We start from the raw sequence: 21,535 nt of genomic DNA on the forward strand, positions 1-21,535 counted from the left end.
GAATCCTACTTTCTCAGTAAGCAACATTGTAAAGGTGTGCTTTAAGATTCTGCTGTACAGTTAAAAGAGAATCAAAAACACAAAACCAAACAACTTGTAACAATCACAAGAATTCTGGCCTCCTTCAATCTCCAAGTTCCTTACAATCATTTAGTAGGCATCTACTGTATGTGACTATTCTATGTCACGTGTAGTGGTAGGGGTGAAGATATAAAGATAAGTAATCCAGAATTCTTGTCCTCAATGAGCTCACAATCAATTTGGCAATTACCTCATGTCTTAGCAGAAATATGGGCTTACCTGTGTGAGTGTGAAGTAATGAAATATGCACAAAACCTAGCAATTTTAAACTTTACTCTTCAGAGGAAACTTACTATATTCACCAAGATTTATCTCAGACAACAAGTATTTCCACATTTGATAAGGCTTCATTCTTATCTTACAGGTTAAAGAGCTGCAAGCTTTTACTTATTTTATGACATCTTTTTCAACTTTTGCAATTAGTACTTTTTATTGGTTTTGAGGTCTTGGGCTTTCATTTCCTCAAGAGGTGCATTTTCAGATTATTCATTATTTTCCTCCTCCATCCTACATATTTGCATGATACATTTGTTTATGTGCTAGCAGGTAATCACAGTCTACCAATTTAGGTAGAAAATGTAAAGCAAATGCTTCAATAAACACAGGTGCTTAGGTGCTTATATCTAAATATACAACGATCCATATGCACTGGAAACTATTTGCATAATATGCTCAAACATTAGAAGTTGTATCTGCCTTTACTGCTTGTGAAAAATTTGAGTACTCTCAGTTTCTAATTTCCTTTGCTAACTTCCATTCTATCTAGTTGCCCAAGTAGTGTCTCAAGTTGTGAAATAAAAGATAAAACAAGGTAATGGATCATAATTTTAAATCTTCTGAAATATATCTCAAATGATAATAAGAGGAAGCTATACAGTGGTAAGTTGTGAAAAGAAAGCACAGAACAGTGAGAAAAATCTGTTTTCTGTTTGAGGCTCTGCCACTTCCTAGTGGTGTGAGCATTAATTAGCAAGTTGTCATCATGTGAACCTCAGTTTTCTTATCCATAAAATAGGAATATTCTCATCTTACAGGTACTAGTGCTGAGAAGCAAAACTTTCTTAAAATGCAGAACACTACTAAGAATCAGAACTGAGTCTAAGGACCATTCATTTATAACCATATCCTGAAAAGCTCATATAATCAGGTTTTATTTTTCTGAAGAGCACTGTTCCCTTACACTACTACTTCTTTTTTTCTTTTAAATATTTTTCAGAGACAGCACCATACTTTTGAGAGGGATGGTGCTGTTACCAAGTGGTTTCTGGCAAAAGACTCCAGAAACACATTTAGGAAAGAGAAAAGGAGAACAAAACAGCAAAATAAATTGCGCAGTAATCCGAATTTTATTTTCAATTGGGTTTAATGTAGATAAATGGCAATACTCTATGAGTCTCTGCATTAATAACTTACAGTGCTGTTGGGTGTAATCTTTTCCAACTGCCCAATAGTTTTGATGTAAAAATCTAAAAAGAGCTTTAGGCATGAAGGAGTCAATAATGGTTTTAACCCTTAGAGACTTAAACAGATTTGTTTGCCAATGTTTTTCCATTAATGAAGATTACCTAGTGAAGTCCCTAATGACACTTGTTTATAACAGATCTCCCAGGAAGCAGAAATCTACACACTATAACCAAAGTTAGCACTACTACAGAAATTACTCTCTCCAGATATCTAAAAGTTAATAAAGATCTCTATACCTGCAGATTCAACCAACATCCAAATCAAATACATTAGGAAAATAATTGCATCTGTACAGAACATGTAGACTTTTTTTTTCATTGTTCCCTAAACAGTAATATATAACAAGTATTTACATGCATTTACATTGTACTAGTAAAAGCTTAAGGAAGGATGTACATACATCATATGCAAATGCTACACCCTTTTATATAAAGGACTTGAGCACCTGGAGATTTTGGTAGCCAGGAACAAACCCACGTAGATACTGAGGAATAAGAGTGCTTGGAAAAATGTAAGGTTTTTCTACTACCCTACAGGAAATAAACAACATGCTTTATTAACAACTGTGTGGGAAATTTCTCTCCCTCAACTAAAATTTACATAAGGTGAGGGAAACTCTGTCTGAATGTGCTGATTTTGACCAGTGAAAGTAATACTGAAGATTCGAAAGTCAGATTCCTATAGCACTATGAATCTGTATGGGTAGTATAGATTTTCCCAAGTAAACATGTCACAGCCTCCTTCCTAGGCTGAATTCCCATCATGAATTTGTCGAACAATACATTCTTTTTTTTTTTTTAAGAGAGAGAGAGATAAAGAGAGGGAGAATTTTAATATTTATTTTATTTTTTTAGTTTTCAGAGGACACAACATCTTGTTTGTATGTGGTGCTGAGGATCGAACCCGGGCTGCACGCATGCCAGGCGAGCGCGCTACCGCTTGAGCCACATCCCCAGCCCAAACAATACATTCTAATACCTTCTTTTTTCCCCCATTAACTCTTCCATTAGCACATAACAGGATTTTCCCCTCTTTACTATATTACAGTATTTCATTATGTAAATTTGCCAGTTTCTTCAAATATTCTCTAATTGCTGGATGCTTAGTTGTTTCCAATCTTTTGCTTTTATGTACACTATTTCAATGAATAACTTTGGGTTCAATCTGTACACAGAATACTGAGTGACACTCTATGGTCAAAGGGTAAAAGGCATCTGTAATTTTGATAGATACTGCCAGTTCGTCTTCCACAGACACCATGCCACTTTGCACTCACATCAAATGTATGAGTATTTATTTTCTATAAAATAAAATAAAATACTATAAAATATTAATATGTGACTATAAAAATACACATACCATAGACCACTCCCTAAATTCTGATTCAGTAGATAAAAGGGTTGGACAGAGTAGGACTATCTTGAAAAACTACCCAAAAGCACATTTCTAATTGAGAAATCCCCATTTTTAAAGGTATTCTTTGTCTTATTTACGTTGTTCAAATCCAAAAGAAAGTCTCCTTTAGTCTCTAAAATTTACACTCCATGATCACTCATTCAATACTTTTTGAGTGCTTATAATATGCTGGGTACTCCAGATGCCAAGGATATAATGGTAAATAACAGTATCCATCATCAGGTATCCTCATGATCTAACAACGAAAGGCACAGAAATATAATGATAAGGTATAAATATTAAGCATAAGAGACGTACATAAACTGTTATAACATTGAAGGGGGGAACTTTATCCTAACTGAAATGCTGGAGGAGGACTGCTGAAGGAGGTGCCTCTAAGATGAGGAGGAATTAACTAGTTAGTCAAAAGGAAAAGAGGTAAACACAAAGAAGAGGGCACTCTAAGTTGAAAACAACACATGCAAAAGTAGGAAGGAAAAAATGGATGAGATATGTATGTGTATGTCACTGCAAATATCTTATATGGCTAAAACATAAAATACAAGAAAGTGAGAAAATACAGGCTGCAGAAACAAAGATCAGATCACTGAGCATCTACTATGTCACATTAAGAAGATGGAATTTTATTCTATAGGCAAAAGTTAACTAAAGGGTTTTAAGGCTGAGAATGACATGGTCAAATTGCTATTTTAGACTTATTGACAATCAGCTGGAAAAGCAAGTAATTGGAAAATGAAAGAACAGTTAGAAAACTGATGCAGTAATCCAGATGACAGTATCAGGGTAAGGATTAAGGGAAAATGGACTGAAGAAATCTTAGGAGGTAAAATTAGATAGATACACATGTTAGATGTGGGGATAGAGGTGAATGAAAAGATAATTTCAAGGTGGTATCAATCTGGTACCAGGGAAGAACTAGATTGTTTTTATAACATAAATATGTATTGATGTAATAATTTTTCTATCGGGAGACAATGCCTGTAATACCTTGTTCCTCTAATAAGAGTCTCATATCTACAGGTAGCAGAATTTTCCACTGACATGAGACAGCGGGCCCATGGAGTGACACATTCTATTTCTAAAATGTCTTTCAGGAAAACACCCCAAGATTGCCCTCCATGTTAAAGAACTCTTCATGTGTCAGGCGTGAGGGAAAGAGAGGACTGTCCTCTATCAGAAAATAATTCCATCTTCTTGTTTTCTCTTAATAGCATCAGAAATTTGCTTCCACAGTGAGGTTCAGGGTGTTAAGCATGACACTTTGTTGACCTTTATTCTCACACTCAGGCTGTCAGGTATTCACTGTCCTGGTGCAAGCAAATCAGAGTGACTAGAAGAGCTCATGGAAAATGTGCGCAGAAGCCTGGGAAGCACTAAGCACTAAGCACAGTTCCTACAGCTCATAGGGAAGTGTTTGGCACCTGGCCTTCCTCCCCATATCCAAATCCCCTGTCCAGACTTCTAGACTATGACACCTGCTCCATTCCCCTGAATTTGTCTATCAGCGAAGTACTAAATTTAAGCCTTTTTTTTTTTTTGGCCAGGCACAGTGGTGCACACCTGTTATCCCAGTGGCTCAGAAAGCTGAGGCAAGAGAATCACAAGTTCAAAGCCAGCCTCAGCAACTTAGCCAAGCCCTAAGCAATTTATTGAGACCCTGTCTCAAAATAAAAAGGGCTAGGGATATGGCTCAGGAAAAAAAAAAAAAAAGATTTAATCTATTTTATCTGATTCTGGTATTTTTGAAACCAGGACAGATGTATGGAGCCCAGCAAAACTAGTGAGTTTATCCTCATCAGCATCATGCTTTAACCAACAAAGTAAAGCAACAACAGGCAACCCCAAAAGGTAGGCATATCCTGCATGGTCATATCTCTGATGCACCCTTTCTTGGAATAACTCCTAGAGTTTCTTGACTTCATCTTCCTCTATGCCCATGAAGCCAGTGACCCAGAAAATTGCTAACAACATACATAACTGCCAGTAAGGGGAAGGATATGTGGTTGAGCTTCTGGTGCTGCGTTACTAAAACCTAACCCATCCCAGCCAAGCTTTACATTAGTAAGAAATTTGGGAAACCTGAAGTACTGCCACCAAACAAAGGCAACCTTTGGCAGTGAGGAAATCTAGGGAAAGGATCCCCCCAAAAGGCTCCCTACCATAACATTCCCATGCCCCTGATTTTTGCAAGTCTAATGGTCCTGTAGGGATGAAGCAGAAGGAAGTTGTGTGTTAACTAAATTAGGCGTCTTTCTTCACCTGCAGGGTTCCTACAAAACAAACCAAAGAAACTAAGTACTAATAATCAACTGAAAATAATTCCACTGCTTAAAATGTCCAGGAATAACACACACACACACACACACACACACACACACACTCACTCACACACACAGAGTAACATCAAGGCTTACCTTTCTCTTATCTTCATCTGTTGATTCAAATTTGAAAGTAGCCCTATGCTGAGGAGGGAAAAAAGGGAAACAAAATTATTTTAAATACACAGATTTTAAACTTAGGCTATGTTTAAAAATACAGGAAATAATATCCCTCTAAAAAGTTGCTTTCCCCTATCTCAATATCTTATTAAGGAAGAGACAGGCATGTAAGCAAATAATTATAAAGCAGTGTGAAAGACTGTAGCAGAAATATACACAAAGGAGTACAGAGAACCAAGTTACTAATTGCCCAGGAAAATTGAAATACTCAGACAAAGCATAGAGCATGTGAACTGTTTCTGGAAGGATAAATGGGAATTTGCCAGGGGGCAAGTGGAGAGCATCCTAGGGACAAATACAAAGACTCAGATGTGTGAAACACTATGATATATTCATGAAACAAGCAGCTCTGAGGCCAGAACACAGGACACACGTTAGGGGATGAAGAAGATGAGAATGAAAAAGTAGGTTGAACAGAGATTGACAGTGTTGCAGAGGAAATTGTATTTCCTTTCTCATATGCAATAAATCTTCAGAAAATTTTAAGGACACAATATTTTAGAAAAGTAATTCTGTAAGAATAAGAGTTTAAATCATGGATCATGGCTCCACCACTTACAAGTTGTGACCCTGAGCAAGTAAACTGACTAGGTTTCTCATCTGGAAACAGAGGGTAGGTTCACAGGTTAAGTGTGAGAGTTCAAAGAGCTAAGGCATATAAAATACTTTCTCAGTGCCTGGCATACAGTAAATTTCCAGTAAATATTAGGGTCATAATGATGATGATGCCAATGATATTGAGTAAAAATAACTGAAAGGGAAGAGAATGCTAAGATTCTCCTGAAATAACTGGCAACGCTCTTATTTTCCACTTTGGAACTAAGTAGGAGAGAATGGAGGATAGAATAAACTGACTTAACCACAGAAAAGTGGGTATCAAAGAAATAGAGTACAGAATTCCTCATTTTCCTCTCAAGTTTCAGTCATTATATATATAAATAAATATGTGCACTTATGAATCCTAAGCCCTCCTTTAAATAAAACAAACAAACAAAAAACAACTCTAAACATCCCTCTACTTTTCCTTTGTATTTCTCTCCTTGGCCACATTGACATATACATACTGGCAACCCACCAAGAGATAAGCATATTAAGTAATAAAGATAGAATCACCACAGGTGTTTCTGTGTTGACAGTTTTGTAGAAGAAGCAACTTTGAAATCAAATGAGATGGAGAAATGTTGGCAGAGAAGCAGTTCTGAATATAAGAAATGGTTAGAGGGAAGCCAAGAGGTAAAAAGATATGGACCATTTGAAGAAAGCTCAAGGAGGCTGCCTCAAATATGGATGCAAAATAATTAAAACAGATGAAGTCAGTTAGTAAGGGCACGGATTTAAAAATTTCATCACCTGAAACAGCAGATAGGTAACAGAGAATTAGGGGAAGTAGAATTCTGGAAGAGTATTTCAGGCAGTAGCTCACAGGCTAGACTGAAGACTGAGGACATAAAGCCATGTGGAGAACGGGCATCAGAATGGGCATCAGAATGGACACCATCCAGGCATTGCCGATGGCAGTATAAACTGACACAAACCCTTTACAAACCCTAAAAGGGCAAGTGATTTGGCAACACATATTAGAAACCATAAAAATATTTATTCCCTTTGACCCAGAACTCCTACTCCCAAGAATTCATCGTAATGAAATCATCCAGGAGAGAAAAATTTTGTATGTAGGCATATTCACTGCAATGTTTTTTAATACTGTGAAAGAAAACAGTCAACCTGAACAACCACAAGAGACTAATAAAATGTTGTATAACAATGTTCTATTGAAATATCATTTCAAACTAATAAAATATTACATAGCAAATTTTAAAAAGACTCATCGTTGGAAAATTCTTTTTGTAATAAAAAAGAGAAATTTTTTAAATAAAGGATAAATGTCAGGCGTGGTGGTGCACTCCTGCAATCCCAGCTACTTGGGGGACTGAAGCAGTCTGAGGCTAGTTTGGGTAACTTAGCAAGACCCTATCTCAAAATAAAAATAAAAAAGGTCAGGGATGAGGCTTAGTGGTAAAGCACCCCTAGATTCAATTAATTCCCAGTACCACAAAATAAATAAGTAAATAAATAAATGAAGGATGAAGAATGAATGAATAAACAAGGAAGAAAAAAATGGAAGGGAGAAAGAACATGTTGTAAATCTGAGGACTATACTTAGGAATTTATAGACCTGAGGTTTAGTTAAAAACTAATATTAAAGATAAGGAAGCAGCAGACATCAGGCTTAAGTTGTAAACAGAAGCTCAGTAAAGGTTCAAAACAAATAATCCTACTTAGAAACCAAGAAGGCTTATTTTTTTGCCATTCTACATAAAATATTAATTTTGTAAATTATCTGAAATAAATGTACCTAGTTAATATATTATGGTTCTCATATACTGTTTTGGGATTTATATGGAGGGGACAATAAAAAAGAAATTGACTTTTGGAAAGATACCCATTAAGTTATAAAAGTATCTTTTAAATAGTTCCTATGTAGAATTAATCTTTTTAGGTGATAATTTAGAATAATACTCAAGGGCTGATTTTTCCGTTGCATTTCAAATGCAAGGCTAATCCTATCATAAAACCTCAACATTTTTAAAAAGGGAAAAAAAGCTTTAAAAAGCTTCCTCTAACCAGCATGAGGGCTAATTTAATTAGAAAATATATTGGTATGTGAGGCATTACAAATTGAACTCAATGTACTAATCAATTCAGAAGCTCAACCCTCTAAGATTATCTGGATCCAACAGATGTTGGCTTCTATAAGGCTAGTTTCTTTTATCCAATTTGGATCACACCTAACATATTCAGTACCTCTAACCCTATTCTCTCCCCTTTCTAAAGCTAAAATGAGGGGAAAAGGAGCTAGTATTCCTACCTATAAGCACCTTTCTAGAACTGTTATCCAATAGTCAATCACCTCACCTTCTCTAAACACTTAATTTCCAGAGGAACAGGAGCAATAAGTCAAATATAAATGAAAGAGTAAAATCACTGTTCATTCAAGAGATCAAGCAAGCTAGAACAGCTCTGTGACACAAAACACTTGTTATGAGGACTCCTGTTAGGTTTTATACTGTATGAGTAGGCTCTACAAAGCTCAGGCATCAGACAGCCTTGAGTTTGAGTTCAGGCCTGCCACTAAGTGTGACCTTGGACAATTTATTCCACTTTACCACCACCAGATTTTCCTTATTTTTATGTATGGCACCTTGCACATGGCAGATGTTTATCAAATGGCCCTACTGTTTTTACTACATGGCTTGATACGGTGTCTAATCGAATATTGACTTATTAGAGAACTAGGAATTATTTCAAAAAGTTCTGAAGGCATATTCAAACAGCACAAATACAAGGGAATAAATCTAACTGGGGTGGTGTGTGTTGTGCTGTGTTTCATGAATAGAGACTACTTCTTGAACTAAAACTAAGTAATAGATTACATAACCAAATCTGGAAATAAGAACAAGGTATAACAAAGAACAGCCCATTAAACATACTCCTCTGCAAAGACTCAAGAATAACTCAAAGAATCAGCTCACCCTTAGAAGTAGCACCAAAAAGTCCCTACACGGTCCAGAACATTTACATATCCGAATGAAATGTAGAGGCTATATTTCTAGAAATGTCCCAATATTAGGTCTCTAGGACTCAGATTATTTGAGCATATAAATGAAGACTTCATAGCTATTAGTGCAGTTTTCGTCTCTATAAGGACTACTCTTGGAGACCCATCTACTGATAGTACCTTCATTAACTGTTACTCTTCATTTGGCCATAAACTTACCCTATGTCCAAATTCTGCTGGAAGCTTGCTACAGGATAGTCTATATACCCAGATGGCTTTCCAGTTCCCATCATAGTTGATGACTCTAAGTCAGTTTCTTTACGTATTAAATGAGGAGTTTGAACCTAATTATCTTTGAGATTCCTTTTAATCAAAATATCATAATTCTAGCTTGGGGTATATCTCAGTGGTAGAGCACATTCTTGGCATTTGTGAGACCCTGGGTTTAGTCCCTAGTACCTAAATAAATAAATAAATAAATAAATAAATAAATAAAATCCTGTGATTCAAGGAATCCTAATTTACTGTGTACCTCAGGGCCCTTGATTGCTGTTTTTTGTTGATAATGATGATAATGATAGCAACCAAATCTCTCTGCTAAACCTGTTATCAGAATATGCCCTACAGGAGGAACTGAAGCTTGAATAGTTTAGACTACAGCAATACATATCCAAATGAACAGCTCTTTCTATAATTAAAGTAGAAGTGATTAGGGCTCAAAGGTAGCCAAAGGAAGCAGTATACTGCTCCTGGAAAAAAAAAAAAAAAAAAGGCTTTTTCTTCTTTGTTCAAAAACACAGCTGGGCACAGTGGTGCATGCCTGTAATCCCAGCAGCTTGGAGGCGAGGCAGGAGGATTGTGAGTTCAAAGCCAGCCTCAGCAACAGAAAGATGCTAAGCAACTCAGTGACATCCTGTCTCTAAATAAAATAGAAAACAGGGCTGCGGATTGGCTCAGGGGTTGACTGTCTCTGAGTTCAATCCCTGGTACCTGAACAAACAAACAAACACGGGACAGGGAAGAGGTAACATGGCCCTACAAAGAAAGTCCTGGATATGGAATGTGTAGACTAAGTCTGTCACTTTCTAGTTATGTCCTCTTGAGCCTGTAGAGCTGCGCTGTCTCTCTGAACCTCGGTTTTCTATTGAAAGAGACAGAATACTGCCATCTCCCTTATAACTTTTAGTATAAGAGATAATATACAATATGTGAAAGTTCTTAGAATGACACATAATACATTGCAGGTACTCAATAGATGTTAACAGGTGGACTGAGAAGAGTAATAAAAAAAATTGCTCCTACTTAAAAAACAAACAAAAAACCCACCAATTTTCCTATTCTGAATCAACGTGTATTATGCTCTTGATGAATAAGCAAGTTCTTTCTGGGAGAGAGAGATTTTTCCCTTTCCCTAAGATAACAAGGGCTAGTGAATAAAACAAGAGCAGTTAGATATCAGTGTCTCTGTAACACAGTAGAAAATAAGAGATTCCTGAAGTCAAACAGGTAACTGCTGTGCTAAACATGGTACAAGATACGCCATACTAATGATACCCACTATAAAGTGCAAGGGTCATGGCAAAAGGGAAAAAATGGAATATATCCCTAAATTTCTTATTGTTGTTAACTTGGTGCCACAAGTTTGGTTTTTGCCTTTGCTGTTCAAAGCTAACAATTAAGGGTTACTTCCTCAATGGCAGGCCCTGTTCTAAAATGCTTTATACATATAACTCATTTAAGCCTATCAACAACCCTGTGATACAGATACTATCATTATCCTCATTGGAAAGATGAGGAAACTAAGGCATAGCTAAGCTAAATAACCTGTCCCAGACTACACCTATTATAAAATGATGATCAGCATCCAGGCAGTCTGGCTCAAGAGCCTATGCTCTGGCTCCATAATCTCTTGAGTACCTTGATTGTTATGCTTACAATCCTGAGTGCACACCCCCTCGATGTAGTGTGCTCAGTCTTTGGGTATTATATTTCACTTAATTTAATCCTCACAATAAAGTAAGAAAATTATGTTATTATCTCTATTTTACAAATAAGGCAACTGAGACACAGGAGACCTAAAATAACTTAATCCACACCAGGTACAGTAGTACACACCTGTGATCCCAATGATTTGGAAGGAGGATTGTAAGTCCATGGCCAATGTCAGCAACTTAGCCAGACTGTGTGTCAAAATAAAAAATTAAAAGTGCTGGGGATATGTAGCTCAGTGATAAGGCATCCTGGGTTCAATCTCCAGTACCAAAAAGTAAATAACTTCTTCATAGTCATGAAGCTAATTAATGATAAAGTCAGAATTAGAAGGTTTATCTGATGCCATATCCCACCTTTCTTCCACTACACTTGAAAAGTCTGGTTTTATTAGAGAAATTAAGTAACAAAGAATTTCCCCTCTCCTCTTCCAATCAATGAACTAATCATTCTTTTCTTCCATCATTCATTCCTCTTTTGTTTAAATTCCTCAATGTTCCATTATCATCTCTTATTCCAAACATTTCTCAAATCCATTTTCCAGACAAAGAAACTGAAGCACATGGTATCCAGCTTCTATCTTAGAGTTTCAGTCTCCATACACCATAAGCTGGGCAGTTTCACTCCACCCCCCCCATTCTTATTGCCTGACCACTGTTATCATATTTCCCCTTCCATTTCATCTGCTCCCAAAGTCTCTTCCTTAGAGGAGAGCAAAGCCTCACTGCAATATGAAGCTCAGCTATTTTCTTCGTACTATAATCAGCCCTACTATACTGATCCTACTAGAATCAGCATTAAACATGACAGTTTTCTTCTGAAAGAGCTAACCGACCCCCTTTACATCAAGTCAGAACATTCTCAGGGTTGGCTTGGCCAAAAAGCACAAGTATCTGGGAATCCTCTGAAGCACTTCAGAATATCATATTAAATAATACACAATGGGAATAACAACTTTAAAAACATTGCCAATGTGAAAAGGGGGAGCTGGAGATGTCCAGGACGTAAGCTTTGACAATGCTTGGCCAGGAATGGTAAATGGAGACCAACCTGGAGAGAGATCAAGGAGAGGAAGAGATAAATTGGAGGAAGCAAATCTGAGGTCTAATTAGTTTAGTCATGAAGGGAAAGAGAAATATTGAATGACGTGATAAGATCCAGTTGGAGGTTGTTCTTCCTCCCTCCTCTATGGAAGAAAGTTCTGATTTATTGCTGGGTATCTGGTAGACAGTAAATGCTAAATAAACATTAGTCGTTTCAACACAATGGCCAAGTTCTCTATTCTATTTCTATCTTTTGAAAATCAATCTATAGCTGCCTCCTATCTTTTCTGGAAAGCAGTAACAAATCAAGATAAAAGAATATAATCTACAAAGCATGAACTCCTACACATCAAGTGAATTTCTCCTAAATCAGATACTAAAACATCAGAAAGTGAAGGGACTGCTGGGCACAATGGCTGATGTCTGTAATCCCAGCTATTTGGGAGGCTGAGGCAGGAGGATCCCAAGTTCAAGGTCAGCCTGGGAACTTACCTGAGATCCTGTCACAAAATAAGAATTAAAAAGAGTTGAGGATGTAGCTCAGCGGTAGAGGACCCTGGGTTCAATCTTCATTAATGAAAAAGAAAGTGAAGGGGCTAAGATATGAATAAAACATAACCAATGCATCCTTCCAAAGAAAGTGGCATTGTAGAGAGAGCACTGAATATGGACCTGGACAACCTCCACTCAAATCTCTGCTCCATATTTTATTAGCTGTGTGGACCTAGGATTACATTGTCATCCTCAATTTTACCATTTTTGAAAGTAGGAATACCATCACTCTACTCACAGGGTTATCAGAAACATAAAAATGAAAGTTTTTCATAAAAAGGACCATGCCTTATTTTTGGATCTTTTTCACACAGGGCAGAAATGGCATACTGGCAGCTCAGTAATACAGACCATATGCAAGTGCAATAGTAGGCAAAGAGCAAACACAAAGGGGGAAACCATGCACTGAGGCTAAGAGAAGGAAGAAAGATGTTACATCTAGGGTGTGACTTGGTGTTGGGTGTACTTTCACAGAAGGGAGTAATCAGTCATTCCTATACAATAGTCTTCTAACCTAGTAAAGGTGTGGTATGCTACCTTTTGAAATGAACATGTAAAATTCCTGGAAGGAAAAGTAATGGAGAGCTAACGGGTCCCAGATTCAAAGAAGAGACTGGGATTTAGAACAAGATACTATTTCACTGCAAAGTTGTAAAGTGGAAAGAACAATAAATGGACAGTTTGAAGACCTAGGCTGAAATTTTGGCTCCCAAGTATGACCTTGGGCAAGTTACTTAATCCATCTTGAGTCTTAACTGCAAAACACTGATAATACCTCACAGGATCGCTGTCAAGATTAAAGGATATAATGAATAGCAAAGCTGTTAATGCCATACAAATAATAGGTGTTATTAGGAGTTAGATTCTCCACCCACTTACAACATAATATGTCCATGACCTTGGGGGCGATTTCAGTTCTTTGCACCTCGGTTTCCTCATCTATAAAATGGGAAGGATGATAACATCTACCCTATAAACACTTTGAGGAATCAAATGAGATCATATATGAGATATCAACACCTTGAAAACTGCACAGTGGTGTAGGTATATAAAGAACAGCTATGGTTGCTGACATGTTTTATGCATGTCAAAGGCTGGGTTTATACAGAGAAGCGCGTATTTTTATGCTATACAGGTGAGGAAGCCTCGCATACATTTATGCATCCAAGAGTGCCGCACCGGGCAAAAAAACGAACAGGTATGGATTCTGGGGGTGTGACTGGCACGCTTAAGAAGAGGTCCCTACGACGGGCTGACGAACCAGGAATCAGAGGGGTGGGCACCGGAGTTGGGGTAGGGGGGGATGAGGATGCACGGATGGGAAAGGCTGGGGGCACAAACACGCATGCCCAAGCCGGAAACCTTTTCGGGGGGGAAAGCAACGCGAATCCCCGGAATGAGGGGGGTGGGGAGGGATGCTATGTGCAAGCCCCGAGGGCGGCCCGGGGGTGCGTGAGCGCACGCCCGGGGCCAGAGCTCTTTACCTTGTCGCTGTAATCCCTTAGGACCCGCTCGATAGCCCCCGCTTCGCCGGCCCGGACGATGTAGAGGGCGCGCTCCTCATCCATGGCCGCAGGTGCGGGGGAGCCGCGGCCGCTCTGCGCTCCCAAGCCGCTGCCTCCAGGTAAACGCCTCGCGCCCCCGCTCGCTCGCTCCTTCTCAGCTTCCTTCCTTCCCTCCTTCCCTCCCTCCCTCCAGTCTCCAACCCGCCAGCCTCCGCCCGGGCAGGCCCGACGTCACCGCCCCTCAACTTTCACCCCGCGACGTCACCGCTCCCCAAGCAACCGGCGCCTCGCCGCCGTCCCCGACAAGGCCCAGCACTCGGTCGAGGCCCGGAGAGCGGCCTGAGGCGGGGTCAGGCCCGAGACCCTGCTTGCTCTACTCGGTCTCTCAGCCTTAGAGAAGAGCCCAGTCTTTTGAGCGGGCTTTCACGGACAGAACTGTTCTCTCCAGACGCTCCTCTATGAATCATTCTCAGCGGACGAGAACGACCCGGCTTTTCCCCGCCCATCTGCGGGCCTGCGGCTAAGTGCACTACAATTCCCTATATGCAATGAGGTCATCCCACTCTGCCTTCTGATTTACTGGGGTACCGAATGGCATGCCGGGATTGGTAGTCATCCAGAAGGACAGACCTTCCCCCCCCTAAGGGCATGCTGGGAACTGTGGTCCTGCGAGGGCCGGAAACTGGAGTCCGAAGACCGCCTGAGGCCAGCTGCGGCGAGACCGTTAGGGGGAGGGTCTAAGTTTCTGCCGAGCCTGGGTTTTTGTTCTCTACGCCGCTGACCGTCCTGCTCCAGACTTGGCTGGTTGGACTGACTGGCGGTCGCGGAAACTGCCACTCCTTGCGGGGAGCTGTCAAGCGCCGGTTACTTCCCTCTGTTCTGGTTTAGCGGTTTCGGTCTCTGAGATTCCTGCCTTCCTTCCTCCCTTGCTTGCGGTCGTGTCCTGCAGTCAGTTACGCGGGGAATGAAAGGCAGTTATCTCGGGATGAAAGGGAACTCGGCGAGTTTTTTGCCTTTATGGTAAATGCCGCCGCGCGTCTCGTGCCCACGGAGTCCCACACCGTGTTAGGTGGCTTCCATGGAGCCTCTGATTTCACAGCACAGATTTTTTTGTGGAACTAAAAGGAACCCGAAGAGGTTCAGCAATTCGGCCTAAGAGAAGTCGAGATTTGAGTGCGGGTCTTTCCCTGAAGGTAGATGTCAAAGTACCGAGGCAGTAGGAGAGGAGGTAGCGATGGAAGAGGCTCGCATTGGCGAAATGTTGACCAGCTGCCAACCACGCACTGTCACATACTTCCTGTGTTCGCTCAGTTTCTCACAAATTCATTCACAAATATTGAGAACCTGTGCTGTGGCAGGCACTGTTCAGTGCAGCGTGGGTACAGTGGGCCCCAAAGAAAGTCCCCGTCTTCGCGGAGCTTCGGTGCTAGTGAGCAACTAACTCTTTGAACAACTGTTACAATCATGAGGAAACAGCCTTAGGTTAATTAACTTATCAAAATTGCAGATTTTGGAAACTGTGAATTTAGAGCCCGTGCTTTTTCTGCTCTCCCAGGCTTTTTGGTGAGAGTGGATAAATTCTCCAAGCGGAGTCCAAGTTCTGCACTCTAAGCAATTGTCTTTGATGCCACCCCCTCCAGCCTGTCCTTCTTGAGCTGTGTTGAAAAGGAAATGGAGTACAGTTTATTCATCTAATAATTTTTTTTTCTATATTGTGCTAAGTATTCTGCTAGACTTTGGGAATTTGGAGGTAAAAAAAAAAAAAAAAAAAACACTAAGCCTGTGGGACTTTTGGTTTTTCTGAGGATTATACTTTTCATGGAGCAAACATTTATTGAGCATATTGTTGAGCCCCAGGCATCATGGTGTGTTAGTCAGCTTTCCATTACTATTACAGAATACCTGAAATAACCTAATAAGGGAAAAGATTTATTTTGGCTCATAATTTTAATGAATGGTTGATTGGCCCCCACTGCCTTTGGGCCTGTGGTGGGAAGTTGAGGTGGAAGAAACTGCTCACTCATAGCAACTAGGAAGCAAAGAAGTAGATTAAGGGGCAGGAGTCCCAATGTCCTCTGTACACCATTCCCCAATGACTTAACTTCCTTCAACTAGGTCTCATTAACTATCAGTAGTGCCATGGGCTGGAGACCAAGCGTTACCACATGGTACTTTGAGGGACATTTCAGATCTAAATTATGAGCAGGATAAGTGCTGCATCTGTAATGAATTGTAGGAAAGATTTAATCCATCTCTTGAAAAAGCACTCTTAGGTCATGAAACCGTAAGCCACAATCCTAAGATGATAATAATATCTTGCAATTATTAACAGTTTATAAAACATTTTAATATACAGTATCTCAATGGATCATTGAAGAAGGTATTGTCCTCACTTCATAGATAAGAAAACAGGGTCATGTGAATTAATTAACATCAATGGGACTGAAACTTTTAGCTGTTGACAAATATTTGGATACCTACTCTGTGTCCAGTGATGTACTAAGTGCTTTTTGGGTAACCTTATATTTATTTTTGGAATAAGGTTCTCCTGAAGAGGATATTAACAAACAATTATCCCAGTAAAGATGTTTCCTTTAAAAAGGGTCTTACACATGTCTTGGAAGTGTCTGTCTGCTAGAAATAAGCTATGTTTTTATGCTTTCAATCCTATACTTCTAAAAAGAGATGGAAAAAATGTGAAATCACATGAATTAATGGCTTGGGAAATTGTATTTTAGTAATTTTAATTGTTAATATTCTGATTTCATAATGAAAGGATCTTTGATTGTAATTCAAGTCATCCTTTAACCACTGATGAGACTCTGGTCCCTGAAAAATTAAATGGTTTGTCCAAAGTCAATAGTGAAAAGCAGACACTGGGACAAAGCCTAGACTAGCCACTTCATCACTGTACCTCCGTAAGTATTAGTTATGTGAGACTTTCAGTGACCAGAGACTTTTGTCCAGCACTCACTCCAGTACGTATGGATTTTTAGGTGGCATGGTACCAAGGAATTAGGATTTAGAGCCTTCGTGATCAAAGCAATAAGTCACTTATTCTCAAGTCAGTGCTCTGAGAGAATGTAATAACATAGATGAATAGTGCCTCACTATGGTCAAAATATATTCACATGAATATCTGATTTAACCCTTATAATAACTGAAAATGTAAGGTCAATAGGACAGGCACTATCTTCTTTCTTACAGAGAAAGGGGAAGTTCAGGGTGTCTATTAGCTTACTCATGAGCAAATAAGTCTGCTAATAAGTGGTATCATTAAGGGGTAAGTGCTTTGGGCTCTGATAACAAAATGTTATGGACTTTCAAGTTAGTGCCAATGAAAAAGCCTGCAAATAGATACTAGTCATTTATTTTGGACTTTGATATATCCTGCTGTGGCATTTCCTCTTGCCATGACAATGGACTAGTTGGAATGTGCCAAATTCAAGGTCTTTAAGGAGTACCTGGTGCTAACAGCTTTTAAAATCCACACTTCCACTTGCAATACTTCTGTATGTTTTCTTTAGAATAAAGCAGAAATTTAGAAATTAAACAAATCAGTCTAGTGATTGCAACTCCAGAATTGGAGTTCAGAGCATTATATTCATTTAAGGTGAGGTAGTATAAAAAACAAAAACAAACAAACAAAGAAAAAACCCAAAACAAATGATAGGTAGAAAGGAGACAAAGGATGAAAAAGGAAATTGTAGCTTTAATCTGAAAACCTTGGGCTAAAATTCCTCATTCCTTTTCTCCCCAGACCAGTTTTCTCTCCTAGTCCTGTCACTCCCAAATTCTTGAGAAATCTGTAAATGTTAAAGTTACTGTAAATTCACTCACAATGTTAAAGTTACTGAACATTCACTCACTTACGAAAATTGCCTGGTGCACTGTGAATTTGCCTACGCAATGTACTAACACATGTATTTTTAGATTAGATCAAACAAAGGGAGATATCATATTTTAAGGAATCTGTAATATAGGGTACATTGCCAAGGTTATCTGCTGATCAGATAGAAGAGACAATGTCAACCTAAAGACCCTGAGAATGGCCAGACCACCATAAACTGTATTGTGATCACCAGGCTGATGTCATACCCACATACCATTCCATGCCCATCCTTCATAAAGCTTTCTTTAGAAGTCTGAGATTCCAAAGCACTCTTCTCACTCTCAAGATAACTGGCATTCTTCCCTAAAAATATGAATAATCACCTTTCACTTTTTTTTTTTTAATACCAGAGATTGAACCCAGAGGCGCTTATCCACTAAGCCACATCCCCAGCCCTTTTTTGTATTTTATTTAGAGACAGGGTTTCACTGAGTTGCTTAGAGCCTCAGTAAGTTGCTGAGGCTGGCTTTGAACTCACAATTATCCTGCCTCAGCCTCTGGAGCCACTGGGATTACAAGTGTGTGTCCCTCCCCCCCAAGTAGAGGTTTCTTCGCCTCCTCAATCACCCTAATGGTGACAAAGACACCACCTATGTGAGGCCACTCATTCAGTATCCTCAGCTATAAAACAAAAGAATTGATCCAAGTATTATTTTTCTCTTAGTTCTAAAATTTTGTGATTTTAAAACAAAAAACATTGATTAGATATGTTCAATCTTAAGAAAAATGTATTAATAAGAGGGTTTGCATACATCAACTACCAATACTATGATATATGCAAATTATTGCTTGAGCATACCCACAAAGATTCTACTTCAGTTGAAATAAGCCAGTAGGATTGAAAACCACTTAACCAATATTTTGGTAAAGGATCAACCACTGGACTAGATTTTAAACTCATGTGCTTATAACTTAGTCTTTGAGAAATTAGAATAACCTGGCAAAATGTAAGTTACTCTTTTCTTTTTCTACCAAGAATGAAGACTCAGGCTTGGCATGTAGTGGTAAAACGCTTGCCTAGCATGTGCAAGGCCCTGAGTGTTTAATCCCCAGCACCATAAAAAAGAAAAAAGAATGAAGTCAACCTTTCAGCAAAGCTGATCAATATAATTTTTTTAAAAGAAATACTTAGTGCTCTTTGGAGCACAGCATTGTCTTAGACATCATGAAAATTAAAAAGTAGAAATAATTGATCCTCTTTTGTGGATGTAAGATACAATAAATTGATTTTACTGATAAGGAAATTGTACATAGTTACTATACAGATCAAAGCAAGATAAACTTAATTGGAAGGGGAGAATCAGAGAAGCCTTCTTGGAGGAGTTGAGCTATAGAGAATGATGAAGAGAGTTTAAGAGAGCTCCCAGACTGGGAAAATGCTGTGTGAACAGGTCAGGAGGCCAAAATTAAGATGTTTATTGACAGATGATACTGACTTGGTTAAACTTGAAAGCCAGCCACGGATTTCTTAGAGATCAGTTTGGTCAGTGGGATAAACCTGAGAGATATTTCATAATCATTGATGGCTTTATTACCAGCCAGTCCAGCTTCAGTTTATAATGTGTTACATTCCTGAAAACAACCCTACAATGCCAAATGACATAAAATTAAGTAAAATGGGGAGACAGGAAAGGAGGGAGGGTCTGTTGCTGGCTGGCTTCAGATCTTTATGCACATTTTGTCTCTGGATCCCATTTAGAAAATTAAATAGGATGTAGATGACTTCAAAATTTTTTTAACACTTAAACATTTATGATCACTTGATCCCAGCCTTTCAGTACCTTTATGAGATTCCTTAGTAATGTTTTCAGTATTCTCGTTGAGCCTGTTCCATTAGTCCTTGGCAGATTTACCTATAGTTGTTCAATAGTGACTGTTTACAGTGGGGCTCTCACATGAAATGGGCCCTGCCCTTTGGTAGTTTTTTGGTTTTTTTTAATCCAAGAGTTGGAATGTGGGTCAGACCTATTTGCATCTCACTCACTTGGAATCTCATCCAAACACCTCTTGGTAAAACCCAGCGCTTTGGGTGGCAGTGTAATAATGTGTTGAAAGAACCTGGACTGGGAATTGGAAAACCTGGTATTTACTCCCACCTCACTACTAGAGGAGTCTCAGAAGCCTATGGTTGTCAAATAGGCTTGAAACCCTTCTGGCAATTTTTTTTTTTTTTTGGTATGTAAAAATATGAAAGCAGAGAGACTCTTGTTTGAATTTTAACTTTGTCTCTGTGTTTGGAGTTAAGGCATTTGCCCTCTTTGAGCATGAATTTCTCAACTGTAATGAGCATAATTTCATCTCCTCCACAGGATGTTGAAAGAGTTAAAAGAGATGGCTGTCGAAGTAGCTGGCACAGGAGACCTGGCAAGGAGTGACCACTCAAGTGTTAACTGAACTGGATTGAAAAACTGAACATTCCTCACAAGGAATGCTGTGAAGATTCAGGACTCAAGGCTGTTATTCCTATGGGAGCCCAAATGCATGAATTTTCAGTTGTTGGTGCTGTGGCTGTGGTTGTTTTTAACAACAAAAAAAAACAACAAAAAGTAATTCCAACTGCTTTGGTATTTAAGCCTTTGAAATAACATCTTTAACACTGATATGGTATAAAATTTTGAGATAATGACTGGTTTTGGGGGGGGGGGCTGAGATAAGGAGTCTAAAATGCTCCTTCAGCCCCCTCCCCATATCAATGCCTTTGCAGTTAACTTTATTGATTCATACGTCAGAGGAAATACATTCTCACAACTCTTCTTCCCACCACCTTTTGCAGTAAAGCATTAATTTACTTACCAACATTTGATTAAACTCTTAAGGTTCAACCCTAGAGGAGGTGGCAGTGGACAAAGAATTATTGTCATTCATCATCAACACATTTTAGACTTCCCCTCCAGTTGCCTATGAAGGATTAGCATTTTCCTGAAAGGAGGAGGACAGAATAAATTGCATCTACGGCCAAAGAACTGCCAACTCCTTTCAGCTGGGGGCACATACCGGGAGCTTTTCCCATATTAGTCAGCTTTATCTCAACTTTTGGGCAGGGCCTACATCTGAATTTCATGGGTTTCAGGGTCAGTCAAAACAGAATTGTAGGGTTGTTGAGGTCAGAGGCCACCTCTGTCAAAGGGTAGTGACCTTAACAGCAAGAGGTAGTCAGGCCTCCTCTTTCTCCCCCACCGCACCCCACCCCACCCCAATGACTTCATTCCAGCCAGTGCTTGGCTCATTGCTCCTCCCCTGCAGAGCTTTTTTCAACCTGGTAATAAAAAATCCTCCTGTGACCTGGTATTTTTTTTTTTACATTATTATTTTCTTTGTTCTTTTTTCTATAGAATGACCAAGTCTTGGACCTTGATAATGTATTAGATTGTATGTACCTTGGGAAACGATAGAGAGGAAGCTAGTCTGTTGTTCATGTATAGTGGGTGGAATGCCACCTTGGGTGCAGAAGATGATCTGATGCCCAGCTTAGAAACTGCCTTCATTTAGTGAGCATAAAAATTTCCCAGAACTTCTGAAACTCTCTGGGATCCCAT

The 21,535-nt window shown here is 39.2% G+C and overlaps 1 protein-coding gene and 1 long non-coding RNA gene across 7 annotated transcripts in view; one reads left to right on the forward strand and one right to left on the reverse strand.

The window, feature by feature from the left end:
- Positions 1 to 14,392, reverse strand: part of Ric8b (RIC8 guanine nucleotide exchange factor B) — a 111,696-nt gene extending 97,304 nt beyond the window's left edge. For 2 of the 6 annotated variants that reach the window (XR_011707037.1, XM_071609566.1), the window contains exons 1-2: positions 14,087 to 14,392; positions 5,376 to 5,423 (exon numbers count right to left, since the gene is read on the reverse strand). Coding sequence is in view for 4 of the 6 variants with exons in the window: in XM_071609566.1 (XP_071465667.1) it covers positions 5,376 to 5,423; positions 14,087 to 14,170 (132 nt within the window). In the remaining 2 variants the exon portion in view is untranslated. Of the gene's footprint in view, positions 1 to 5,375; positions 5,424 to 13,481; positions 13,542 to 14,086 lie in introns of all 6 variants that reach the window. The other 4 variants (XM_027942089.2, XM_027942008.2, XM_071609568.1 and 1 more) reach the window with 3 other exon arrangements.
- On the forward strand, positions 14,368 to 21,280 carry LOC139705171 (uncharacterized). The gene is made up of 2 exons (XR_011707039.1): positions 14,368 to 14,660; positions 20,309 to 21,280. It is a non-coding gene; the product is annotated as an uncharacterized lncRNA (long non-coding RNA).
- The last annotated feature ends 255 nt before the right edge of the window (positions 21,281 to 21,535 follow it).

Source organism: Marmota flaviventris, chromosome 3, assembly GCF_047511675.1.
Source record: "Marmota flaviventris isolate mMarFla1 chromosome 3, mMarFla1.hap1, whole genome shotgun sequence".
NCBI lineage: Eukaryota > Metazoa > Chordata > Mammalia > Rodentia > Sciuridae > Marmota > Marmota flaviventris.